At 37.4% G+C, this 25,129-nt stretch overlaps 1 protein-coding gene across 11 annotated transcripts in view; it reads left to right on the top strand.

The window, feature by feature from the left end:
- HERC1 (HECT and RLD domain containing E3 ubiquitin protein ligase family member 1) overlaps positions 1–25,129 on the top strand; it is a 184,473-nt gene that overhangs the window by 69,043 nt on the left and 90,301 nt on the right. For all 11 annotated transcript variants that reach the window (XM_046007752.1, XM_046007762.1, XM_046007761.1 and 8 more), the window contains 12 exons: positions 1,318–1,443; positions 2,344–2,565; positions 6,992–7,144; positions 7,269–7,401; positions 8,762–8,953; positions 10,582–10,803; positions 12,716–12,889; positions 14,718–14,832; positions 14,921–15,041; positions 17,707–17,878; positions 20,198–20,510; positions 20,974–21,094. In XM_046007752.1, the coding sequence (XP_045863708.1) occupies positions 1,318–1,443; positions 2,344–2,565; positions 6,992–7,144; positions 7,269–7,401; positions 8,762–8,953; positions 10,582–10,803; positions 12,716–12,889; positions 14,718–14,832; positions 14,921–15,041; positions 17,707–17,878; positions 20,198–20,510; positions 20,974–21,094 (2,064 nt within the window). The remainder of the gene's footprint in view (positions 1–1,317; positions 1,444–2,343; positions 2,566–6,991; positions 7,145–7,268; positions 7,402–8,761; positions 8,954–10,581; positions 10,804–12,715; positions 12,890–14,717; positions 14,833–14,920; positions 15,042–17,706; positions 17,879–20,197; positions 20,511–20,973; positions 21,095–25,129) is intronic.

Genomic DNA, 25,129 nt, shown 5'->3' with positions numbered 1-25,129 from the left:
CATTCTAAATTTACAAGAGCTCTTAATCATCAAGTGCTTCTTTTTTCTAGTCCAGTGCCCTCATTTTACTGATAAAGAAGCTATGACCCTGAGAAATTATGAGGCCTAAGACAATGCAGCTGTTCTTAATAGCTATCTGGATGTTTGTTGGTCTAAGTCCTTCTTGTTTAAAAAATCTTAACCTAGGGGTGCATGTGTGTCTCAGTCGATTAGGTGTCTGCTTATAGCTTGGGTCATGATCCTGGCGTCCTGGGATTGAACCCTGCTTTGGGCTCCCTGCTCATTGGGAAGCCTGCTTCTCCCTCTCCATCAACTCGTGCTCACTCTCTGTGATGCCGTCTATCTCTGTTTCTCTCAAATAAATAAATAAAATCTTTTTTTTTTTTTTTTTAAGATTTTATTTATTTGAGAGAGAGAGAGATAGCAACAGAGAGCATGAGTGAGCATGAGCTGGGAGGTGAAGAAGAAGCAGATTCCCCGCTGAGCAGGGAGCCTGATGAGTGTCTCCATCCCGGGACCCTGAGATCGTGACCTGAGCTGAAGGCAGGTGGCCAACTGACTGAGCCACCCAGGCTCCCTAATAGATAAAATCTTTAAATAAAATAAAATTCTTAACCTAAATGCCCAATTCTCAGGAAGACCTTCTATGAGTCCATAGGCCATGTTAGTGATCTTTGTGTGTTCATTCAAGTTTGTACATCCTTTTACTTTCCCTATATGTGACTCCTTTCACACTTAAAATTACTTGCCTCAGGGTCTCTTTCCCATTAGACTATAGGCTTACAGAAGCAGGACTTCTGTTTGGCTTGTTCATTTCTGCATCTGTAGCACATTGCAAAGAGTCTTACCAGGCCCAATGTTAATAGAGTCAATACTAAATATTTGTTGCATGATGATTAGCTATTAGCTAGTCTACTTAAAGACATCTAAAGGATTGCATGCTTTCTTTTTTCATGTCGCTTTCTTCAGACTTCTGTGATCTACCTTCTTCAGATTTCCATGATCCTAATAGGTGCATTTATTTTTCTTCCCCCTTTTTTAAAAGATTTTATTTATTAATTTGACAGATAGAGATCACAAGTAGGAAGAGAGGCAGGCGGTGGGGGGAGGGGGAGGGTGTGTGGAAGCAGACTCCTCGCTGAGCACAGAACCCGGTGCAGGGCTTGATCCCAGGACCCTGAGATCATGACCTGAGCTGAAGACAGAGGCCCAACCCACTGAGCCACCCAGGCACCCCAGTGCATTTATTTTTCATGTGTTTCTGTTAAAAAGGTAAAGAGTAGGCAAGTAAACACACTTTTCTTTTTTTGATACTAGGTGGTAATTGAAACTTTGTCAGTGGGAGCAACCATGCTATTACCTCCATTACGAGAACGTATGGAATTGCTTCATTCTCTTTTACCCCAAGGACCTGATAGATGGGAAAGCTTATCTAAAGGACAGGTGAGCCTTTGCATGGTATCTGAGTAAACTAGTAATATCACAGACACTGCAGTAGACTGAGGGGGAAATAAAACTATTGATTACCACATGTTCATGGAATAATACTTTACGGGTTTAGTAAATCCTAATTTAATATTTTCTGCTGGAAGAGTTCCCATTATTCTAATGAATGTGAAGCAAATGATATCCTATTAAATAATTTGGGGCTAATTATTAAAATTTAATAATTTGTTGCTTATACTATCAAACCAGAGACAGTTTAGTTTATAGTGTGCTAAGTTAAAATCAAGGTCCTGTGCTATGGTTGGTTCCATGCCCAGAACATTGTTTGAAATTCCTTCTGTAAAAAAAGTAAAAGATGACTGTTATGAAAATGTCGTTAGGACATGAATGTGCTTATTCTTTCCATTTGTAAGATCTTATGTACATTAAACTAAATATATTTTGTTCGACCAAGTAGAACTATCAATTGTAGAGTTACAGGTTTCAGGGGAAAAGTGGTCTTCATTGGCAATGTAATGTCCACAGTAGCCTCCAATGAGTAGTTTTCAGTAGTTTAGATTTCAGGTGATTTATTTTAAGTAGTAGAACAAATAGTTACATTGGTAATTGTATAGAAGAATATAGTATAATTTATCTGTTGACATTTCCTACTCTTGCAAGTCCTAAAATCATTATGCAGAGAGTACCATTTTGTTGAGAGTTTTGGGTATTATAGTAAAAGAAGGAATAAAATGCTGTAAGTTACTTTTTTCCAAATGGTATCAGTGGAACAGCTTTTCTTTTAATTATATATTTCCTAAAATATCAGGATATTAAGTGGGATCATTTTTTTCTTTCCAAGTGCATTTTAAACTAATTATTTGTACCTGTTTCATTGATGAAAATATTTTTCTTTAGCGAATGCAACTGGATATCATTCTGACAAGTTTGCAAGATCATACCCATGTAGCTTCCTTACTTGGCTATAGCTCACCCTCTGATGCTGCTGACCTCTCTTCTGTGTGTACTGGCTATGGAAACCTGTCAGATCAACCTTATGGCACTCCGAGCTGCCATCCAGACACCCATCTGGCTGAAATTTTGATGAAGACTCTCTTAAGAAATTTAGGATTTTATACAGTAAGTTGCTCTTTTTCTTTGTAGTTAAAAAAAGAATAAAGCTTGGGTTTTTTTGTTTTTTTGTGTTTCTTTTTTGGAGGGGATAGGGATGGCTTCAGGTTAAGGTATTTTGACATTTAAATATGTATAAAATAAATAAAACTCCAGACTCCACTCCCCCAGAGGCAGAACACATGTGTCAGATCTTCTGAAATATTGTAGGAGCTAAATGACTTATAATTGAGAATTCCAAAAAGATTTTTTTTTTTTAAGAATTTTACCAAGTGTTTCTTATGTTAATGTTCAAGAAGAAACAAATAAACATAGTCATCAACATTTTGCAAGAGAAGAATAATAAGGGAATAACCTTACCAGATATAATCCTATAATTATAGTATGGTTGGTACTTACTAGGAATAGGCTGGTCAGTAGGAGAGAAGACAGTGGACACTACAGCTTTCCCTGTGTTAAGATGCTCCTAATTCGTAAGTGTTTCTTAGACCCCCTCCCCCCCCCAACATTTCTATGGGTTCTAACCCACAACATCATGACCTAATGCTAATAGCAGTATTATAGTTATTGTCACTTTTTGCTGGTCTCTTCTCTGCATCTTCCTGCTGGACTAACGTCACTGTAGTAAATTAAAACCTCTTCAGATCTTTCATCATTTGGCTGACACACCACTCATCTGAGCTCATGGGCATGACATTATCTGTTTCCAGTTTGCTCTACTAATCTATGACTTCTTCAGGGAAGCCTTACCCAAATAACCCTATTTAACCATGTAATTTTAACTTAGTAAACCTCAGCAGTTTTTAGAGACAAGGTATACTGTGTGACTTGACTTTGAATGGTGTATCCTTTCGTGTTGTCTCCTAGACCTCGTCAGAGTCAGATCTGTATCTTCTTCTGTGCAAGTCTTAGTGTTCTGTTCTGTCCACATGAAAAGGGGGCTAAATCCGAATGACAGTTGGACCTATATAATTACTTTCAGATTTAAGAATATAAATTTGATCTGATGTTTGGCTGCACATGGAATGGGAACAATGTCATAATGTCCTTTGTTATTGACAACATTTTTTTCCAAAGTTGTAAGGAATATTGGTGCAGCATAAAGTCCTTTTCTCTTAAAGTAGACTGGCTGTTGGGGCGCCTGGATGGCTCAGTGGGTTAAAGCCTCTGCCTTTGGCTCAGGTCATGATCCCAGGGTCCTGGGATCAAGCCCCACATCGGGCTCTCTGCTCCTCCGGGAGCCTGCTTCCTCCTCTCTCTCTCTCTGCCTGCCTCTCTGCCTACTTGAGATCTCTGTCTGTCAGGTAAATAAAAAAAAAAAAAAAAGTAGACTGGCTGTCACTATCAAGTGTGAAGCCCATGGATGGGATTCTTAACACCACAGATATAGTTTGATGCACTTGTCCTTTGAAAGCAAATATCCTCCAGTTACTGTGATTTGATAGTTTTGCCTTTAGCTCCAGAAACTGCTGCCAGGTAATTAGTGGTACATCTTTAGGGCACCTCCTTGCGTAGCTGCTACGTGTACTTTCGGCAAGAATCTAGCCTCCTTGAGTCAGGGCTTTCTTAATGCTTTTATGTGTCCTTAAAAAGGAAGATGAAGTCTTGCATTTATATAATTAAAAGCACCATGTGCACAACGATGTGAACACATGAGATACTATTGAGCTGAATATTCAAAAAGGTGATAAATTTGATATTGTATGTATTTTACTACAATTAAAGATAAAATTAACTAGTGAAAAATAAAGTAGTGCCTTCCTAATATCATTAGGGCTGGTAGATGTCTATGTTATATGGAAACGGAAATAAAATATTAATTGCTTTTGGGTGAAAATCATAAATTATTATTTCTTCCTAAAGTGATTTAAACCGAATCTGTCATGCTCTTTTACTTTTTTTTTTTTTTTTTAAATGAGAGAGAGAGTGGGTGTGTGATGGGAGGGTTGGGGAGGCAGGGAAGAGGGAGGTGTGAGGGTGAGAATCTCAAGCAGGCGCCATGCCCAGTGTGGAAGCTGACATGGGGCTCTATCTCATGACCCTGAAATCATGACCTGAGCCAAAATCAAGAGTAAGACACTTCACTGTGACTGAGCCACCCAGGTGCCCCTGTCGTATTCTAAGATTTTGAAATGATGGTGTTTGTCTTAGTCTCTCTGGGCTGCTATAAACAGAATATCATAGACTGGGTGGCTTTTAGACAATACAGACTTATATCTCACTATTAAAGAGGTGGGAAATCCAAGATCAAGATGCTGGCATATTTGTTCGTGCCAACTTCTTGGTTCATAGATAGCTGTCTTCTTGCTATATGTCCTCACACAGGGGGTCTCTCTCATAAGGGCACTAATCCCTTCCCAAAGGCCCCATCTCCATATGCCATCACATTGGGGATTAGGTTTCGACATACGGATTTTGAGGTGACACAAACATTCAGTCTGCAGCAGTGCTTATTTGGCAGCTTACATCAGCAAGGGCCTTAAAATGTGCTGAAACTCTGTCTTGCATGTTGTAAACATAGACCGTTACTTTATGCATAAAGATGTTCATCACATCTTTATAAGATACAAAATTTTATTTTAAAGATTTTATTTATTTATTTGACAGACAGAAATCGTAAGTAGGCAGAGAGGCAGGCAGAGAGAGAGGAGGAAGCAGGCTCCCTGCTGAGCAGAGAGCCCCATGCTGGGATCATGACCTGAGCCAAAGGCAGAGGCTTTAACCTACTGAGCCACCCAGGCGCCCCAAGATACAAAATTTTAAACAACTTAAATATCTAAAATGGCTAGGTAAATTATGGTACATATGCTCAAGGGAATATTACGACTCTTAAAATTTATATACCCATGGTTCGTGAAGACATAATGCTTACAAATCTGTTGGAAAAGAGAAGATTAAAAACAATATGCAGTAGGGGCACCTGGGTGGCTCAGTGGGTTAAAGCCTCTGCCTTCGGCGCAGGTCATGGTCTCAGGGTCCTGGGATCGAGCCCCGTGTTGGGCTCTCTGCTCAAGCGGGGAGCCTGCTTCCCTCTCTCTCTCTCTGCCTGCCTCTCTGCCTACTTGTGAGCTCTGTCTGTCAAATAAATAAATAAAAATCTTTAAAAAAAAAAAACAAAAAACCAAAAAAACAATATGCAGTATTATGAAAAATGCAAAAGTCACAAAAATAAGTAAACACTAAAAAATATTAATAGTGATTTTATTTGGGTGTTGGCTAAATGATTTTTAACTTGTTTTTTAATTAAGTTTTGTTATTTTCTAAATTTTATACAAGAACGGTTTTTTAAAAAAATATTTTCAACTTGAAATAATTTAAAACTTACACAAGAGTTTCAAGAATTAGAGAATTCCCTCTACTCTTCAGCCAAATTAGCTTTACCATCTCTTTCTGTCTGTTTCTTATTCTAAATCATTTGAGAGTATAGATGCCATGCTGACTATTCCTAAATACTCAAGCATGTATTTCTTTTAAAGATTTTATTTATTTATTTGACAGACAGAGACCACAAGTAGGCAGAGAGAGAGGAAGGGAGGCAGGCTCCCTGTCGAGCAGAGAGCCCGATGCGGGGCTCGATCTCAGGATCTGGGATGATGACCTGAGCCGAAGGCAGAGGCTTTAACCCACTGAGCCACCCAGGCACCCCAAGCATGTATTTCTTAAGAAGGGCATTCTCTTATATAATAATAGAACAATTATTCAGAAAATTTAACATTGATACAATTTAATATACAACCCATAGTCACATTTTTATGAGTGTCTTAATGATATACTTTACAGCGGTGCCTGCGTGGCTCAGTCGGTTAAGCGTCTGCCTTTGGCTCAGGTTATAGTACTAGGGCCCTGAGATCAAGCTCTGCAGGGAGCCTGCTTCTCCCTCTCTCTCTGTCAAATAAAGAAATAAAATCTTTTAAAAAAGTGCTTTATAGCAACCCCTCCCTCAAATGCAGGATCACACACTGTATTTAGTTGTCATGTCTCTTTAGTCCATTTCTTTTTTTTCTATGTATTTTTTAATTTAAATATAGTTGATACCACTTCTTTTATAATCAGAAACTAATTTCTGGGACTTGGGTTCAAATGTTCAGTTGGGTCCTTTCACAACCATGTAAAACAAAACCTTTTTTTGCTGTGGAAAGCAATTTTATTAAAATATGCAGTGTGTTGTATGGGTATTGTACTGTTTTCTCTATATTCAAAGTTTCTGTAGTGAAACATGTATTACTTTTTTTATGAGTGGTAAAACATTGAAATTAACATATTGAAATTAACTTAACAAGTTTTGCTAATAGCTAGTAACAACAGCACAAAGATTTAAAGATTGATAAGGGGAAAAAGGAGACAATGGCTCCTTAAATCAGAATCATTTGTGGTGGGCCTTGACTTTTCATTTTCAAGCACTTCAAATATAATCTTCATTTATATATCGTCTTAGGATCAAGCCTTTGGAGAGCTAGAAAAAAATAGTGATAAGTTTCTACTTGGAACATCATCTTCAGAAAACAGTCAGCCTGCTCATCTTCATGAACTCCTGTGTTCACTGCAGAAACAACTGCTGGCATTTTGCCATATCAATAGCATTAGTGAGGTATGTGATTCTTTGCCTTTTATGATGATCTCCCAGGGACCTTGAAACTCAGATATTTGGGTAAGCATGATATTTCTGGACCTTGACTCTTTCACAGTAGTAATTTAAGAACTTTTCCCCCCAGAATTCAAGCAGCGTGGCACTGCTTCATAAACATCTTCAGCTCTTGTTGCCTCATGCCACAGATATTTATTCACGTTCTGCAAATTTGCTCAAAGAAAGTCCTTGGAATGGCAGCGTTGGAGAAAAATTAAGAGGTGTGTTTGGTACTGGATTTGACATTTAATCAGTGGTTATAATGGAGAAATTCTTAGCCTTCCCAAAGCCTTAAGAGACCTGAAACTTCTGAGTGGAATAGGAATGGTCTTCAGTCTCCTTCCTATTAAAGATCCCTTTGATTTGGGTTTGGGGTGATGGTAACAGTGATGGATAATGACTGATCTTGAAAGATGCTAATTGACACGAAGGAGCCCTAATTTAAAGGTGTTTCAATGATACTCAAAAAGATTAATTTGCTGGCTGACTGAACATAATAAAAAAAAGATTAATTTTAAATGGCATAAAGTGAATTTTGTCTGCTATTTCTCTACTTTTCTTCAGCATTTGCCAGTGTCCCACTTTCCTTCTTGAAATGCTTTCTTGAGTTTCTGTGTAGTCACAATCCTGTTTTGCCTCATATCTCTCTAATGACTTTTTTTCAGTCATTTCCTATAAGCTCTTTTTCCTTGGACATGCCCTTCAATGTTTAAGATCCTCTCAATTTTGCCTTCAACCCTTTTTTCTCCCTGAATGATCTGATCTGGTCCCATTTCCTTTGACCACCCCATGTGTGTTGATTTCCGTATCTGCATTTGGCTGAGAACTCCGTTTTCACACCAAAGCCTTTTCTAGTTACTGTTGGGTGTATTTTCTTTGTTGTCTCAAAGGCAACTAAAATTCATTATGTCTCTCTGAAACCTCCTTATCTCTGAAGTTCCCCAACTCAATAAAGAAAGAAACTGAGAAACTAAAACCGTTGCTTACTAGACACCTTCATTTTGTCGTTCCACAGGTATTTAAAATTCAGTCTCTTCAAATGGAGCTCATCTCTGATAGTCCTCCTGCCCCAAATACAATGAAATACAGAAATAAAGTTAATTTAAAATGAATATAGATAGAAAGACAGGTGCTTTGAAGTGATCTTAATTTTTTTTAAAGTAAATTTGGTTTAAAAAACATGTAAAGATCATGAGGGTAGGAATTTTTAGCTCTTTGTTCATGGCTGTCTGCCTTTCACCTAGGACAGTAATTGGTATGTTGTATTCAATAAATATTTCTTGAGTTAATCTAAAAATGAAGGTAAATTTGTGAACGAGACATTCATAATGCATTTTAAGGGAAGCAGCTATAATCCTTTGAATTTGTTGGCACAGAGATCTATATGCTTCTCACAAAGTATCTGTTGGTGATACGTTCTGAAAGTGAATAAATACCAATATAACATCACCTACCAGGCACATGTTCAACAAGGAGTTGTCTAATTAGTACTCTAGTTCTACACTAAAATAGTATTTTTTAGGTTTTTTCTTTTTTAAGTTTGAAACAATTGATCCATGTTGAATTTCTTACCCTTCATAGATGTGATATACGTCTCAGCTGCAGGCAGTATGCTTTGCCAGATTGTTAACTCTCTACTGTTACTCCCCGTGTCAGTGGCACGGCCTCTATTGAGTTACCTCCTCGACTTGTTGCCACCTCTTGATTGCCTTAATAGACTCCTGCCAGCTGCTGCTCTTTTAGAAGACCAAGAGTTACAGTGGCCTCTTCATGGTAAGTAAACATAGTAAAACAACAAGTGAGGCTTTTGGGAAAAATCGTTCCTCTTGCATGCATTAGGTAGGTCATATCTGATACTTGGGTGTTTTACATAATCAAAAGGTAGGGTTGTTATGGTCTAAGAATTTGCAGCCTTAAGGGCGAGTGAGATAAGAAAACTCAGAAAGTTGCTCATATGTATCAGTGTCATAAGGTCTTTATAAGGTTATTAGGTTTGAGTAGTTTATTTCATTGATTCTGAGACATGTTTTATTTCAAATTTTCACATCATTGAAGTTGGGATACATCTTCCACTGGATAATAGGAAAGGATTCTTTCACAGCTCAGTCAGCAGCGTAGTGACACATTTTACAATCAGTGGATTGATTTGATTAAAAAGTTCTATTTCGGGGTGCCTGGGTGGCTCAGTGGATTAAGCCGCTGCCTTCGGCTCAGGTCATGATCTCAGGGTCCTGGGATCGAGCCCCGCATCGGGCTCTCTGCTCCGCAGGGAGCCTGCTTCCTCCTCTCTCTCTGCCTGCCTCTCTGCCTACTTGTGATCTCTCTCTGTCGAATGAATAAATAAAATCTTAAAAAAAAAAAAGATTTAAAAAAGTTCTATTTCTTAAATGAAAAGACCTTTAGTTTTAAATCTCTGACAATAAAATATTAAGTATTTTGATTGGATTTTTAGATAACGGAATGTAGAAGATGGAAATTGGGAATCTGTATGTGGACAGATTTTTTTTTTTTTTTACGGAACTTCGTAGGAAATAGCATTCTGATTTTAGGTATGACACTTGAATTCAGTCTTAATTTATAAAAATTTTGATATTCATTTGGATATAGCTTAAAGAACTGTGTCTAGAAAGCATTAATGTGTTTTTCCATTAAAATCTATCATAAGGCTGTCAAAGGAGTTTAATTACTAAGTCTTAAAAACCTTTCAAGTGAGCCCACCACATGTTTCATTAGAAAGAATCCTGGAGGGGCGCCTGGGTGGCTCAGTGGTTTAAGCCGCTGCCTTCGGCTCAGGTCATGATCTCAGGGTCCTGGGATCGAGCCCCACATCGGGCTCTCTGCTCGGCAGGGAGCCTGCTTCCCCTCCTCTCTCTCTGCCTGCCTCTCTGTCTACTTGTGATCTCTCTCTGTCCAATAAATAAATAAAATCTTTAAAAAAAAAAAAAAAAAAAAAAAAAAAAAAAAAAAAAAAAAAAGAAAGAATCCTGGAGGGCACCTGGGTGGCTCAGTGGGTTAAGCCCCTGCCTTTAGCTCAGATCATGATCTCAGGGTCCTGGGATCAAGTCCCGCATCGGGCTCTCTGCTCAGCAGGGAGCCTGCTTCCTCCTCTCTCTCTCTCTCTGCCTGCCTCTCTGCCTACTTGTGATCTCTCTGTCAAATAAATAAATAAAATCTTAAAAAAAAATTAGTAACTCCAAAAGGAACATTTTATTTGATGGCAAACTCATTTGAATATATTTTAAGTTAGCCTAGTAAAGAGAATATATACAGAAAGTGTTATAATTTATGTTTTCAGTGTAAAATTAGTTTACTTCATGTCTTATTGCAGTGCAACAGGAATGAGAATGATTGAGACTCTTGAATACCAGATAAAAAGTGATTACTAATGATTTTGTTTTTAGGAGGTCCAGAACTGATTGATCCTGCTGGCATGCCGTTACCTCAGCCAGCCCAGTCCTGGGTGTGGCTTGTGGATCTGGAAAGAACAATTGCTCTCCTTATTGGGCGGTGTCTTGGTGGTATGCTTCTGGGCTCCCCTGTGTCTCCAGAGGAACAGGACACTGCATATTGGATGAAAACACCACTTTTTAGTGATGGTGTAGAAATGGACACTCCTCAGTTAGGTAATGTGCTTCTCTCTAAGTGTTTAAAATACATGCTTTTGTTTGTATCTCCATTGGAGATACCTCTTTTTCTGGGTTTGCTGAATAGAGAACTGGTAGCAAACAAGCGAAACGTTAGCTGGGTGGGGGATCTGAGACTGTGACTTGGAGCCCCTAGAAGAAGTTAAATCCTACAGCACTATGTAGTGAAAAGAGCCTCCAAACTAGGGCAGTGTAGGTCTGGTCCCACCCTGTCATTATTTATCGCTCATTTGGGGCAAGTCATTTAACTTATAAAAATGGGAGTATGTTTGATTCTTTGTGTTCTGGGGTTTGGAGGTTATGAAAGTGCTTCATAGAATGTCAAGCTCTGTAAGGTTATCATGACTTCCCAGTGTTCAGTTTTCAGACACCTCCCAATGTGAGTGGCAATCCCTTCTCCTCCCTGCCTCTCCTACTTTCATGCTGATGTTACCTTGTATGTTTCCCTATTTTTTTCTCCCTATTTATGTTGCGTTTGGGTTTCTCTTTCCTGCCTCATCTCCCATTTGTCTTCTTTGCTGCTAGGCTAGCTCTCAGACTGTCTGAACATGAGGATTTCTCCAGTTCTTGAACAGATGATCTGGTTGTGTTATTTATGATTGGCCCTTTAATCTCCCTGGGTCTATAATTTTGGTCATAAAATAAGGAGCTGATTAGATAGCCCATGTGGTCTTATTGACTGAAAATTCATTGTTCCTCTGATGAGAGAAAGAGACTCAGAGAATGCCCAAAAAGGAAAGTCCAAGAGAAATCTTAATCTAAGAGAATCTCAATCGAGAGGGAAAACAAAAAATAGAAACCAAGACAAAAAGCACATATTCTGCTTTGGGTTTAGAGGGTTGGGGAGTAGGAGTGAGAAGAGCTGCTGAAGATTTTCCTCCTTTTCCAAATAGAGAGTATATATTCATCATTTCATTTATGAACCAGTGAGTGATTCTGGACATGGTTTTTGAATGCTAGACTGGTACTTAAGATATAGTTATATTAAGAAAAGTAAAATGTTTTTTCAAGGAATGTTTAACATTGTGAACATGGTTCCAGTGCTGTCAGTGTTTAGTTCTGTGATATCACAAATGTCCTCTTGAGGACAAAAGTATCTTTATGTCTACCTTCCTCATATTTCTGTGTTCTTACTTCAGTCAATTAACTGGCCTTTAGTATGAATAAAATAAATTTTAGTTTGAATGTTATCTTTCAGTTTTTAAAATTATAAAATCATGAAGCTATTAAAGTGTTTCATTTTATGTTGAAATACTTGCATGTATTAGGAAAAGGGTATTGTCCTTTGTAAAATTGTGTATATAGGATAGTTCAGTTATATTAGGGGTTAAATTGACTTTTGGTATTAGCCCCCAATCGTATCATTGGCTATTTTTTTGTAATGGAAAATGAATTCTGAATGCCAAAATGTCCCATTAAAAATTTAGGAACTACTTGAACAAATGTAAATATCAGTAGAGAAACTGTTCATGGTATCTTCACTCTCCCTTGAGTCATACTTAGCTGATTATTTTCCCTTAAGTCTAGAAAAAGGAAAAAGTTCTTTTCTAGTCTTTTTCCCAGTGGTGCCATGTTTCTCAGTAAGAACATCATTCCTGTTTGAACAGAAGAGTTCTCCAGACCTGTGCTTCAAACATAGGACATGTAGCTTCCCTGGTGCTTGCTTACCAGAATGCCAGAATCCTCCCTGGGGGTCATGTTTGGTCACACATCCTGGAGGGGATTGATGGGGTGGTGATATTATCTCTCATTGAGAAATGTTCCTTATACATCTTCTTAAAATGGTTTGAAATGTATTATTAAATATGGATTAAATAAAAGTGATAAGATTTTATTTGTAGTACCAAAATTGTTCAGGCTTAAAATTGGTCACTTGAATAATTATTTTTAGATAAATGTATGAGTTGCCTGTTAGAAGTAGCTCTTTCAGGCAATGAAGAACAGAAGCCTTTTGAGTACAAACTGCGGCCTGAAATTGCTGTGTATGTAGACTTGGCATTGGGTTGTTCAAAAGAGCCTGCTCGAAGCCTTTGGATCAGCATGCAGGATTATGCTGTTAGTAAAGGTAAGATGAAGAGGACGGAGTTGGTAAATACGTAGATAGCTTAGAATACTGACTAATAGATACGTAATATATGTAAGCAGGAAACACAGGGATCACTCTATTACTTTTTTATAGGAAAAAGCATTTTACAAATAACATTAAATGTAAATTTCTTTTTCCTCTTTGTGGAAAATAGTCTAGGTATGTATCCCATTTTAAGCAAACCTACTGTGGGAAAACAGATTTATATAAAAGATAAATCCGGAGGCAAACTTTTATTGAAGGATTCCCTACAGTATAAATGGTAGACCCATTTTTTTAATTTAAAGAGTCTTGTTTAATCTTTAGTTTAAGAGTCTTGTTTAATCAGACATATTTATATTGTCAGGATTTGTTTGTTGTTTGGTTTTTGGGTTTTTTTTTGCCTATAAAATAGGTAAGTCTGAGTTTAGTTTTTTCCCTAAGCATACAGAAATGACTGGAAAACCAGATGTAAAATTTCTCTCTTGAGATAGGGGTTTTAAGAAGGATTAAGAACAGAACTTAACTTGGGGCTTGATATTTTCTAACGGTGTTTTCTGTTTGTTTGGCTTTGTTTTTAAGTAGCATGGTAAATCTGTCAAATTAACAAGAGTTTAGCAGACAATAAACCTCCCACACCCATTTGGAATCTACCGAATATACTACATTTTTAAAATACAGTACTAGTATGCTAACATGGAATTAAAGAAAACACCTACCTAGTTCTTATTATCTAATGCTGTGATTTTGGTTTTCTATTGCATGTACTCATCTGTGTCCAAATGTTTTGACTTCTTACCTAATTCATTTTATTTTATTATGGTGTTCATAATATCTACTTCATGGCCTCAGATACCAGATATGTTCTCTCTTGACTAGTTTACTCAGTATCTCTAGAAGGATGCTTTAATAGATAGTGCTCAAAACCATACTCCTGATTTCAGTTCCTTGTTTTCCTGAAGTGTTCTTCCTGTCTCAGTAAATGCCAACAACATCTTAAGTACGTTTCTAGTCAACTTTGGCTTTTCTTGTATTCACACATCTGATCAATCAACAAATCCTGTCAACTCTACCTTTAAAACACATTTGGAATCTGACCACCTCTCACCACTTCTGCTGCTATTGCTTTGGTCTGAGCTGCCATTGTTTCTTACCTGAATCACTCCAGTACGGCTGTTGCTGTCCCTGTCCAGTTCACCACTCAGCAGTCAAAGTCTGCCTTTTAAAACACGAGTCAGATCATATTGTATCTTTATTCAAAGCCTTCTGAGGTGCTTCCCAGTTCCCTCAAGAGTAATATCTATAAAGGACCTGCAGTGGCCTGTAAGGCCTATATGATCTGGTCCCCAGCAAACTTTCTAATGTCTCCTACCACTTGTGAATGCACCCTTTGTTCCAGCCACAGTGACCTCCTTGAACCTGCCTCAGGGCCTCTACACTGGTTTTTTCTGAGGGGACACTGTTTCTGTATGGCACCTTCCCTGACTTCATCTACATCTCTACTCACCTGTATTTTATCCAAGATCTTTGCAAACCAGCCTATATAAAATAGTAATTCCACACTGCTTTATTTTTCTCTGTAATACTTTTCTGTCACACTAATTTTTGTATTTATTGGCCCCAGCTAGAAAAGAAACTCTGTGAGATCAGAGACTTAGATTTGTTAGCTGCTGTGTCCCTCGCACAAGGAACATCTAGTAGGTACATCTGTTAAATAATGTTTAGGAAAATGATATCATTTGGATGTTGGATTACTAAAGTGATTAAAATTATTCTGAACTGTTTTCTTGAGCCCTTTTTAATGTCAATGCATCATTTTTGTTTTCAGATTGGGACAGTGCAACTTTAAGTAATGAGTCACTCTTGGACACTGTGTCTAGATTTGTTCTTGCAGCGCTTCTGAAACACACAAATTTACTTAGCCAAGCATGTGGAGAAAGCCGGCAAGTAACTTAAAACTATCCTCAGACAAATATTTGCTCTCATGATGTTAGAAATTAGGTGACTTTTCTATTTTGGTTCTTTATTTAGATATCAACCTGGTAAAAGCTTATCAGAAGTGTACCGTTGTGTGTACAAAGTTCGAAGTCGTTTACTTGCTTGCAAGAACCTTGAACTTATTCAGACCAGGTCATCATCACGAGACAGATGGGTAAAGTTGGAAATCAGTTAATTTCTGTTTTTCTGCAGGCCGTGAGAGATAGCTCCAGATTGGTTTATGTGATGGAAAAAATGTGCCTTGATTATTGCAGATGCTTGATAAAAAATTGAGTACATACTTCTTTATATAGTGAAGAAATTAGATAAGCAAAAGATTTGGGGGTTATTTAACCCACTTTTATCAAGTGACATGGCTGCTAAGAAAGTTTGTATATTCATAGGCTGTATAAGTAATAACAAGTAGAGTTGTGTAAGGCATATGAAATATTATTTCTTTATTTTATGTTGATTAGACCATATTTGAATTATCATATTTAATTTGGGGTGCTATAATTTATGAGGGACATTAACAAAAACTAAGAATTGGTGAAAGGTCTGAAAGTCATCTTCTGTAAGAACTGGAAGTGTCAAAAATGTTTAGCCTCGGGAAATGAAAAAGGGAGTGAATTGATACTTGCCTTAAAAATAAAGCTTCCCGGGACGCCTGGGTGGCTCAGTGGGTTAAGCCTCTGCCTTTGGCTCAGGTCATGATCCCAGGGTCCTGGGATCGAGCCCCATATGGGGCTCTCTGCTCAGCGGGAGCCTGCTTCCTTCCCCTCTCTCTCTCTGCCTGCCTCTCTGCCTACTTGTGATCTCTCTGTCAAATAAATAAAATCTTAAAAAAAAATAAATAAAGCTTCCCTGTAGAAGAGGAAATAAGTTTGTTTCTTGTACCAGAGGGGATAGGTAGTACCAAAGGATCACAATTGAATGGGGTATCACTGATAGCTGAATATAAGGAAGAGAGCCGTCTAATAATTAGAGTTGTCCACCACTGATGGTTAAGATTGAGGGACACCTGAGTGGCGCAGTCAGTTAAGCTTCTGCCTTCAGCTCAGGTCATATGATTCCAGGGTCCTGGGATTGAGTCCCACATTGATCTCCCTGCTCGATGGAGAACCTGCTTCTCCCTCTGCCCTGACCCCCCTTGTCAGCTTGTGCGCTCTCTCTCTCCTTCTCTCAAATAAATAAATAAATAAATAAAATCTTTTTTAAAAAAAGATTGAAACCTTTTAAGACTGCTCTAGAAGTGGGGCACCTATGTGGTTCAGTGAGTTAAGTCTGATTCTTGTTATCAGCTCAGGTCTTGATCTTAAGGTTGTGAGATTGAGCCCAGCGTAGGGCTCCACACTGGGTGTGGAGCCTGCTTCAGATTCTCTCTCTCCACAACCCCCCCACTCCACCCCTCACCCTGCTTGCTCTCTCGTGCATGCTCTCTCTAGGGAAAAAAAAAAGAGAGAGAGAGAGGAATGGTCCAGAAGTTATTCCTGCAACAAAAAATAGGTGATTTGTAAAGTGGTTGGTAATCCTGATAACATGATCCTGTAATTATAAGCCTGGATAATACATCACCTTCAGAAATGCTTACTTTAAAACTTTATACATTAGATGCTTTGTACTGTTATTGAGATCTTAGATTTTAAAAACCAAACTCTATCTCTGAATTTGTATTATAGTATTCTTTTGTCATGCACTGATTTAATGGATCTATTTGTTAGTGACCTTGAATGTCCATGAAATGTATTAATTTGCCATTTTGTTGAGGCCTAGGTTTGAAACTTCATATTATAGGGATAAGTGTCTTATATATTGTATGGGTATGAGTCTGATGGCTCTATGAAATTCTCAGGTTATTTACTGGCTTTCAATCACAAAATATTTACTGTGCATTGAATTTATTTATTTATGCATTTATTATGCATTAAGTAAAATTTTTTCACTTGTACTTTATACTAAAATTTATGGGAGAGGTGATTCTGAGGCTCCTCATATCTTTTTTTCTTTAAATATTGTATTTATTTATGACAGATAGTGAGAGAAGGAACATAAGCACAGGGAATCTAGAGAGGGAAAAGCAGACTCCCCGCTGAGCAAGGAGCCCGATATGAGGCATGATCCCAGGATGCTAGGATCATGATCCCAGCCAAAGGCAGATACCCAACGACTGAGCCACCTAGGCGTCCCTGAGGCTCTTAATATCTTGTGCAAGGACTCTGTCTAGTAGCTGAATCACTGTGGGAAATAAAATTAACATTGTCCTTATCAGATTTCTTATTTTTTATTTCTTTAGGGTAAAACAAAGTAAAGAAAAAAATTTAAAAACAATACTGTTTGTATAACTAAAATTTGCTAAGAGAGGAAAGCTTAAATGTTCTCACCAAAAAAAAAAAAAAGTTTAAAAAAATACTCTTTTAAATTAGAATTGTTAAAACATTTATACAGAGTAATAATAACATACACAGCTTGAGGGAGATTGGATGGTATAAAAATTCATGTTCTTAAATTTCCTTTTAGCTTGGTTTTACATTCAACCCATTTTAAGTTGCAGCTCTGTAGGATTACAGCTGAATAACAGTATAAATTTGAATCAACTTATAACATGACATTCTTATCAATATACTGGGGATAGGAGGGCATATAGGTGTCTCTGTACCTATTTGGTGTACATACATTCTAATCTTTTTAGATTTATCCAGTCTATCTTTTGGGTTTTTGTAGTAAAATTCATGTGTTAGTGATATTAGTAGTAGTATCTATGATAAAAAAAAGTCAAGTTTTAATAAAGTTTTCCAAGTTGAAAAAAAAAAATTCAAGGTAGCTTTAATTATTTCTCTAAGATCTCAGAAAACCAAGACTCTGCAGATGTTGATCCTCAGGAGCATTCATTTACCCGGACCATTGATGAAGAAGCTGAAATGGAAGAACAGGCTGAGCGAGACCGGGAAGAGGGGCATCCCGAGCCAGAGGATGAAGAAGAAGAACGGGAACATGAAGTGATGACAGCTGGCAGTGAGTACACCCTTCTTACTTCACAGATACACTTCGTGACATTCTTCATGTTAGGGGAACTAACTGGAAAAGAGAAAGGCAAAAATTTCTCTATGGTTTTTCTAAAAGGATCTGATATTCTACTGGTGATCTCAGTTTACATTAGTTAATGTTTCAGCTCTTAAAACTGTGCTAGTTACCTTTTGAAGCTATTATATTGCATGTTTTGGGCTGAAAAGCTCTGAAAGCAGGCTTTCAGAAATAATAACTGTTCCACTAAGTCTTATGCTTGAAATGATGCCCATGAGTGATTGGATAAGGTCATTTAGAGTTTGTTTTCGAGGTTAGCAGTTTGTCCATAGGCTTGGCCAACCTCTGTGTGGTGAGGAAGAGAGGCCCTTTCTGCATTTACTAGGAGAGCCTATTACTTTTTATATGTTACACTTTTAAAATTATAAATTTCACCCACTAACTACAGCCATTGTCAGTAGAGAGCAAGAATATATGTGAGACTATTGGCTGAGTGAATAATACTTTTCATACTTGTATATTCCAAGGTAACAGATAATTTTTAAAGATAATCATTTAGATGTTTAAAAGGAAATATCCCTGTTTTTAAATACTTGTTAGTATCTTTTGAGTGATTTGGCTATTTCAAATTTAAAAGTATACTTACTTTGTAAATTAAAATATTATAGCTAGCTACACATTTGGTATTAGGCTTATCCATATGTATCAATTTGACACTTATTATCAATTTATTTGTGTTCTGCATACTTCTAAAAATGATTTGGAGGTGGCCTAAAACCAAAAACCACGGTGGAAAAAAAAACAAAACAGAAAAAAAAACCAAGGAAAAAGGGGATTGGAGATGGGGAGGGAAAATAATTATACCTTAAAAACCTAGGCTGAAAGAACTTTTGCAGTTAAAACTTAGTTTAGAAATTCTGGAAAGTAAAGTCCAAAGGGTAAAACACAGTAGCAAAATATAACCCTTAATTATAGTAAAGAAAGTGTAGTAGTCATCCACAGAGTAGTAATTTTTAAACCAGCTATGGTTTTTGAGCACCTATGTTATTCGCTGAACACTGGGTCAAATGCTTCTCGTAGATTAGCTGATAATCCTGACGACAGTCTAGTGAGATGCACTCTAACACTTACCCTATCTTAAAGGTGGGCAGGCTGAGGTTAAAGGAGACAAAATTATGTGTGTGCGGCCACCATTATTAGCAGCTGGAACTAGACAGTGAGATCTGCCCCCAAATTCCAGTGACCATTCTCTTAATTACTTTAACTGATTTCCAGCTTTGTACTCTTGAGTTTGTTGCTGTGATTTTTGCGGAAATAAGAGATTCTAAAAACAGCATATGAAAATAATGCTATAATAATTCTATAAAATACACATATAAAATCCATTTTTAAAGTTTGCACTTTGGTATGAACAGATGAATCTAGTATTTTACCAACTTTTCTCCTTGGGTTCCCAATAAGAATACTGTTTTCACTCCAAATTTGAGCAAAACATTCCTATTATAGAGTATCTACTACTGCATCAGAACCTTATTAAACTCAGTGACTTTTTACACTTGTGAATTGGGAAGGGTTGATATCAGATAGACATTCTTGGTGATGTCACTTGAGTCTGAGGCAATCTTGACTGTATATTAGAACCATACACAGTTTCAGCAAAAAACTTTAGAGGTTTTACTTTTTAAAATGTATTTGAGATACAGCAAAATGTAAAGGTTAGGAATTATATAGACTTCAGAAGGGAAAGGGGGCTTTCATAACTAATGTAACTTAAATTTTATGTTTCTTTTGTAACCCAACATTTTTTATACCAAGGTCACGAACATTTCAGAAATACGTAGTTATTTTTATCTAACCCAGTAGTTTTGAAACTTCAGTGAACCATAAAATTAGCTGGAAGATCTGTTAAAACACAGATTGTTGGCCCCATTCCTACAGTTTCTGATTTAGAAGGGTTGGAATAGGCCCAGTAATTTGCATTTCTAACAAGTACCCAGATAATGTTGATGCTTCTGGTCTGGGGCCACGCTTTGGAAATGATCTGACTCATTAATAAGAGTAAAAATAGAATAAATCAAATCTAAATTCTGTAAAGCATTTGTATTTCCTATTATAATTTTTGGTGAAAAGTTTAATATTTTACATGTATTTAAGATAATTTTAACTTGGCAACTGTATTTAGTGTCTAAAAAATAATTTTTCCCTCTTTCAGTAAGTTTTGATCCAAACTTTATGACTATTTTTATTGTTATTTTCTTTGCTCTTCTCTCCCCATGTGTTAAGACCTTGTTTTTGTGTTGCATGTTACAGAAATCTTTCAGTGTTTCCTCTCAGCCCGTGAAGTAGCTCGTAGCCGAGATCGAGATAGAATGAACAGTGGGGCAGGGTCTGGGGCTCGAGCTGATGATCCACCTCCTCAGTCTCAGCAAGAGCGAAGGGTCAGCACAGACCTTCCTGAGGGTCAGGATGTATACACTGCTGCCTGCAACTCTGTGATCCATCGGTGTGCCCTGTTAATATTAGGAGTAAGTCCTGTGATTGATGAGCTTCAGAAGCGAAAGGAAGAAGGACAGTTGCAGCAGCCTTCAACAAGTGCCTCTGATGGGGGTGGACTTATGACCAGGTGGGACTGACTAGAAGCTTAAAATATTATTCGACCCCCTTTGTTACATTATGCATTGAAATACTTTATTCTCGAAGCTGTAGTGGTCTTAATACAGACATGGAGCGGGAAATGTAAATTGAGTAGGGTGAAATAATGTGTTAAAGTATTAAAGTAATATAAAGAGTGATACTGATTCAACCTGGAACATACATTTCTGATTAAATGAGGCATAATTTTTCATACATGCAAACAGCAGCAGTTGACAAACATGAATTTGTTTGCATCTCTGCAAATCCGTGGTGTGCAAGTTATTTTGATGTAATTGTAAAAGGCTTTGTGCTTACACGAGTCACAATTTCCCATGGACAAATAGAATTACTCCTCACTGTTTGTGTATTATCTTTATGCTGCTAGTTCCATTCAATTTTATGTCAACTAACAATCCCAAATTGAAAAACTTCTCTTTGTGCCTATGAGACAGGAGTGAAAGTCTTACTGCAGAGAGCCGACTAGTCCACGCAAGCCCAAATTATAGACTGATCAAATCGAGGAGTGAATCTGATTTGTCTCAGCCTGAATCAGATGAAGAGGGTTACGCACTGGTAGGTATACCTAGATTTAGTAAAGAGGGATTTTTGTTTTCAGGGTATAGGTACATAAGACTTTGGTGACAGTAAGTAATATGTGTTTGTCTTGACATAAAAGAGCTTTTTAAAAAATAACTTTTAAGAGAAATAAGGTAACTATATTGCATAGATATTTACCACCTATATATTAATGACTCTCAGATTTCTACCTTTAGCTTTGACTTCTTCCTAAACTCCAGATTCATATATCTGATTCCTTGATGGACATTCTACCTGAACAAGTGAGGTTACCCCAATTTTAACCTATCCAAAAATAAATTCATCTTTCTCTCAAATCTTCTTGTCTTATTGTATTCCCTGTCTTAGTAGGTGGTATTATTAACTACCCAGGATTCATCCTTTTACTTATTTTCTTGTCTTTGCAAACTCCCACATTCTCTACACTTCAGTTAGTCAAATCTTGAAAATGTTACCCTTAATATATTTCTCATATGCCCCTTCTATCTCTTTTGCCACTGTTCTGTCTCAAACTCACCTCCTCTTTTCTCAGACTAGTCCAGAAGCCTCCCAACCTCTTGTTTTGTGCCCATTTTTCACATTTCGCATGTCTTTTTATATCTCCTCTACTTAAAATCTTTCAGTACCTCCTAGTTATCTACCCAAAAAACCTCAGGACCTAGACTGCAGGCAAGATGGTAATTTACCTAAGAAGTAAGAAGTCAAGTATACTATAGTGTGATAGGTAAATTATAGTGTGAAAACTGTCTAAAAGATTGCTTCTATTTGAGTAGCTTTGGACTTGGGAGTTCATAGCTGGATTTTCAGTTTGGCTGGTCCTCTGTCTTGTATGTGAATAATCCATATGTGTTACTTGACTTCTCTGGGCCTTGGTGTTCCAGAGAATTGTGTGTTAGATCATTAGTGTCTGTTATATTTATGGCAATGTTTGAGACTTGGCTTCTGGCCTTGATTCTCCTTCTGAGGAGCTGTGAGACTATGGTCATGTCACACAGCAGTTCAAACAGAAACTGGTTTTTTGGATTCAGTGGTTTATAGACCATTTTTATAGCTCCATTTTTAGCTCTGAAATTTCTCTGTTGTGTGAATTGAGATGATGCATATGAAAATATTTTTGAAAGGTATAAAGGGCTACATGAACAGAAAGCTGTTGTTTAAAAGAAACTTCTAAGCATAAAAGATTCATCCTCTAAGGAAAGCCCAACAGTGTCTTTAAGCAGGTTTCATTGTATCATGATGTTTTTGTTTGTTTTCTTCCTTTTATTCTTTATTACTATTTGTATCTCTGTGCTCCCAGTTCGTGTTCCCAGTCTTATAGCCTCTGAGATTTCTGTTTATTTTTCCATTCTGATCAGTCTCATTACGTAGTCTCCCCCGCCATCATAATTTTATAACACAGATCATGTCACTTCTCTTCTCAAACCTCCAATGACCTCACTTTTTCTCAGCTCAGAAGCCTTACAAAGGCCTACAAGCCTGCATTTGCTGGCCCCACTATCACTTTGATCTCTTCTACTACTGTCCTTCTTGGTTGAGGACTCTCCCTCTGCCACACTGGCCTCTTGACCTTTTTGTGAACATACCACACAACTTTTCCTTAGGGCCTTTACCCAGCTCTTTCTTCCCACTAGAATACTTTTGTCTGCCTGGCTAATTCCCTCACTTCAGCTTTTCATTCTGATGTTACTTTTTCAGTGAGGCCTACCTTTATAAATGCTGTTTGCCCTCCTTTCCACATATTCATTCCCTGTCCACCTGACCTTCCTGGGGTTTTTTTGTTGTTTTGTGTCCCCCCCCCGCCCCCCCAGTACCTAACATAATTTACTTATTTATTATATGTATTTATCAGTTTTTGTTATCCTACATAAGAATATAAGGTCTTGGTTTGTTGTATTGCCCCGATATCTTTTATAATATGCAAAGCATAGTAAAATATTGATAATTTATTCCCATTGAAATGAAAAGATGAAAGATGAGGATAGATGTAGTTAAAGCAACATACTTTTAGAAAACAAACAATGAAATCTGACATAATCCCAATAGACTTATGATTTACTATAGGTTTTCACCTGGGGCAAGACACTTAACTTTTCTGAGCCCTCACTTCTTTATCTTTGAAATAGAGACTGAAATAAATAAAACTACCAATAAAACTACCTGTTATGCTGACCTCAACTGGGTTGTTGTGAAGAACAAATTTGGTAATATAATTTAAAACATTTTGAAAATTATGTTTTCAAAACAGAATGGAAAGACTGATCAGTAGAGGTGGACTAAGCCTCAGATTTAATTGCTAGGGTTGTTCATTTAGTTTGCATACAGTTTTTAAAAGATTAATAAGCACATTTTGAAAAGGTTTGTTCATGATCATCTTTTCTTATGGGTTGTTTGAAAGGTAGTGTTATAAGAGGTGGGAGAGTTGAGAACCAGAGCAGATTCTTTTGATGCTGAAAGGAAACCTGGGCTAAGGCTTCAGTTTTAGAGAGCCTGGTATAGATGAAGAAGAGCAAGCAGTGGGGGCAGTTTTGGGTTTTTCCAGCTAAAATATATTATCCTTCTGTCTGAGGTTATTTAGGATTATCATTCATATCCTTGATATCTAGGAGTATTTCATTTATTCTGAATTATGAATGAATGAAATGCTTTCTTAAAATAATTGAAGTTAGCTTAATGCTAAGTATCCTCTTTTATTTATGTACTTATTTTTAAAGATTTTATTTATTTATTTGACAGACAGAGATCACAAGTAAGCAGAGAGGCAGGCAGAGAGAGAGGAGGAAGCAGGCTCCCTGCTGAGCAGAGAGCCTGATGCGGGGCTTGATCCCAGAACCCTGGGATCACGACCTGAGCCGAAGGCAGAGGCTTTAACCCACTGAGCCACCCAGGTGCCCCTTTTATTTATTTTTTTTAAGATTGATTGATTTTATTTTAGAAAGTGAGCGAGCATGAGCAAGTAGGGCTGAGGGAGAGGGAGAAAGAATCTCAAGCAGACTTAGCACTCACTGTGGATGCCAGTGCAGGTCTCAGTCTCATGATGTGAGATCATGACCTGACCTGAAACCAAGAGTCAGATGCTTAACCGACCTGGCCACCCAGGTGCCTCATCTTTATCCTTCTTTTATAAAGAGTATTACATTATATATATTTTCTTCTCTGTCTTAGTAAACAGAAAAACCTCAGCAAACAGTTAATTTAACCTAAGTTTAACTATTTGATTGACAGTTGTCATACCAGCATTTTGTACTACCGTCTCTTAATCTACCCCTTCTCCCCCTTATTTCACAAAGGATTTGATTTAGTGTATAAAAAGAAACAGTTTATCAAGGTATAAATTAGATTCATGAATTAGAGCTGAAAGAAGCTGAGAGGTAAAGCCTTGTATAAGATTTGTATACCTCAGCACTCCTATGATGTCCTGCTGAAGGTGAGCCACCAAATAGGAAAAGCATGACTCACATGATTCAAAGTCTAAAAGATACAAACAAACCAGTTGTTCAAGAGAAACACAGATAATCCTGGTTCTGAGGCCTGAGATAAAATTCTTCCATGAGCCCTCATGACAGAGGTACTATGTGATAAAAATGTTTTATTGCATGACACAGTGGTATCTTCAGGAATTATTGTGACAATTTGGTGTTTTGTCCAGCACTAGATGGCCTGACACTATACTTATTTTGTGTGTGTGTGTGTGTGTGTGTGTGTGTGTGTGTGTAAGACAGTATGTTTATCCACAACGTAGGTACATGTGTCTGTTTGTAACCAGGTTCGACAGTGGCATTTCCTAAATGAGTCTATTTTGTCATTTCTGCAACCTTTCTTCTTTGCCACCAGTTTTTTTTTTTATTGTATGATAGAGTATGAATGAACTTCCTAAAACTATTATGTCAAGTCTGTGTGTAAATAAGCCACCTATGGTTTTTGGTTGGGCATATGAGCAAAGCAGATAGTTGTCTACTCATGCTTCCCAACAGAATGTGTTCTTTCTGAAAGCCTTCACTGTTTTTATTGAGCAGTCTGTAGTTTGACCAATTT

Source organism: Meles meles, chromosome 6, assembly GCF_922984935.1.
Source record: "Meles meles chromosome 6, mMelMel3.1 paternal haplotype, whole genome shotgun sequence".
In the NCBI taxonomy this organism is placed as follows: domain Eukaryota; kingdom Metazoa; phylum Chordata; class Mammalia; order Carnivora; family Mustelidae; genus Meles; species Meles meles.
Note: the sequence above shows the minus strand (reverse complement) of the source record. Positions and strands in the feature narration are given on the sequence as shown.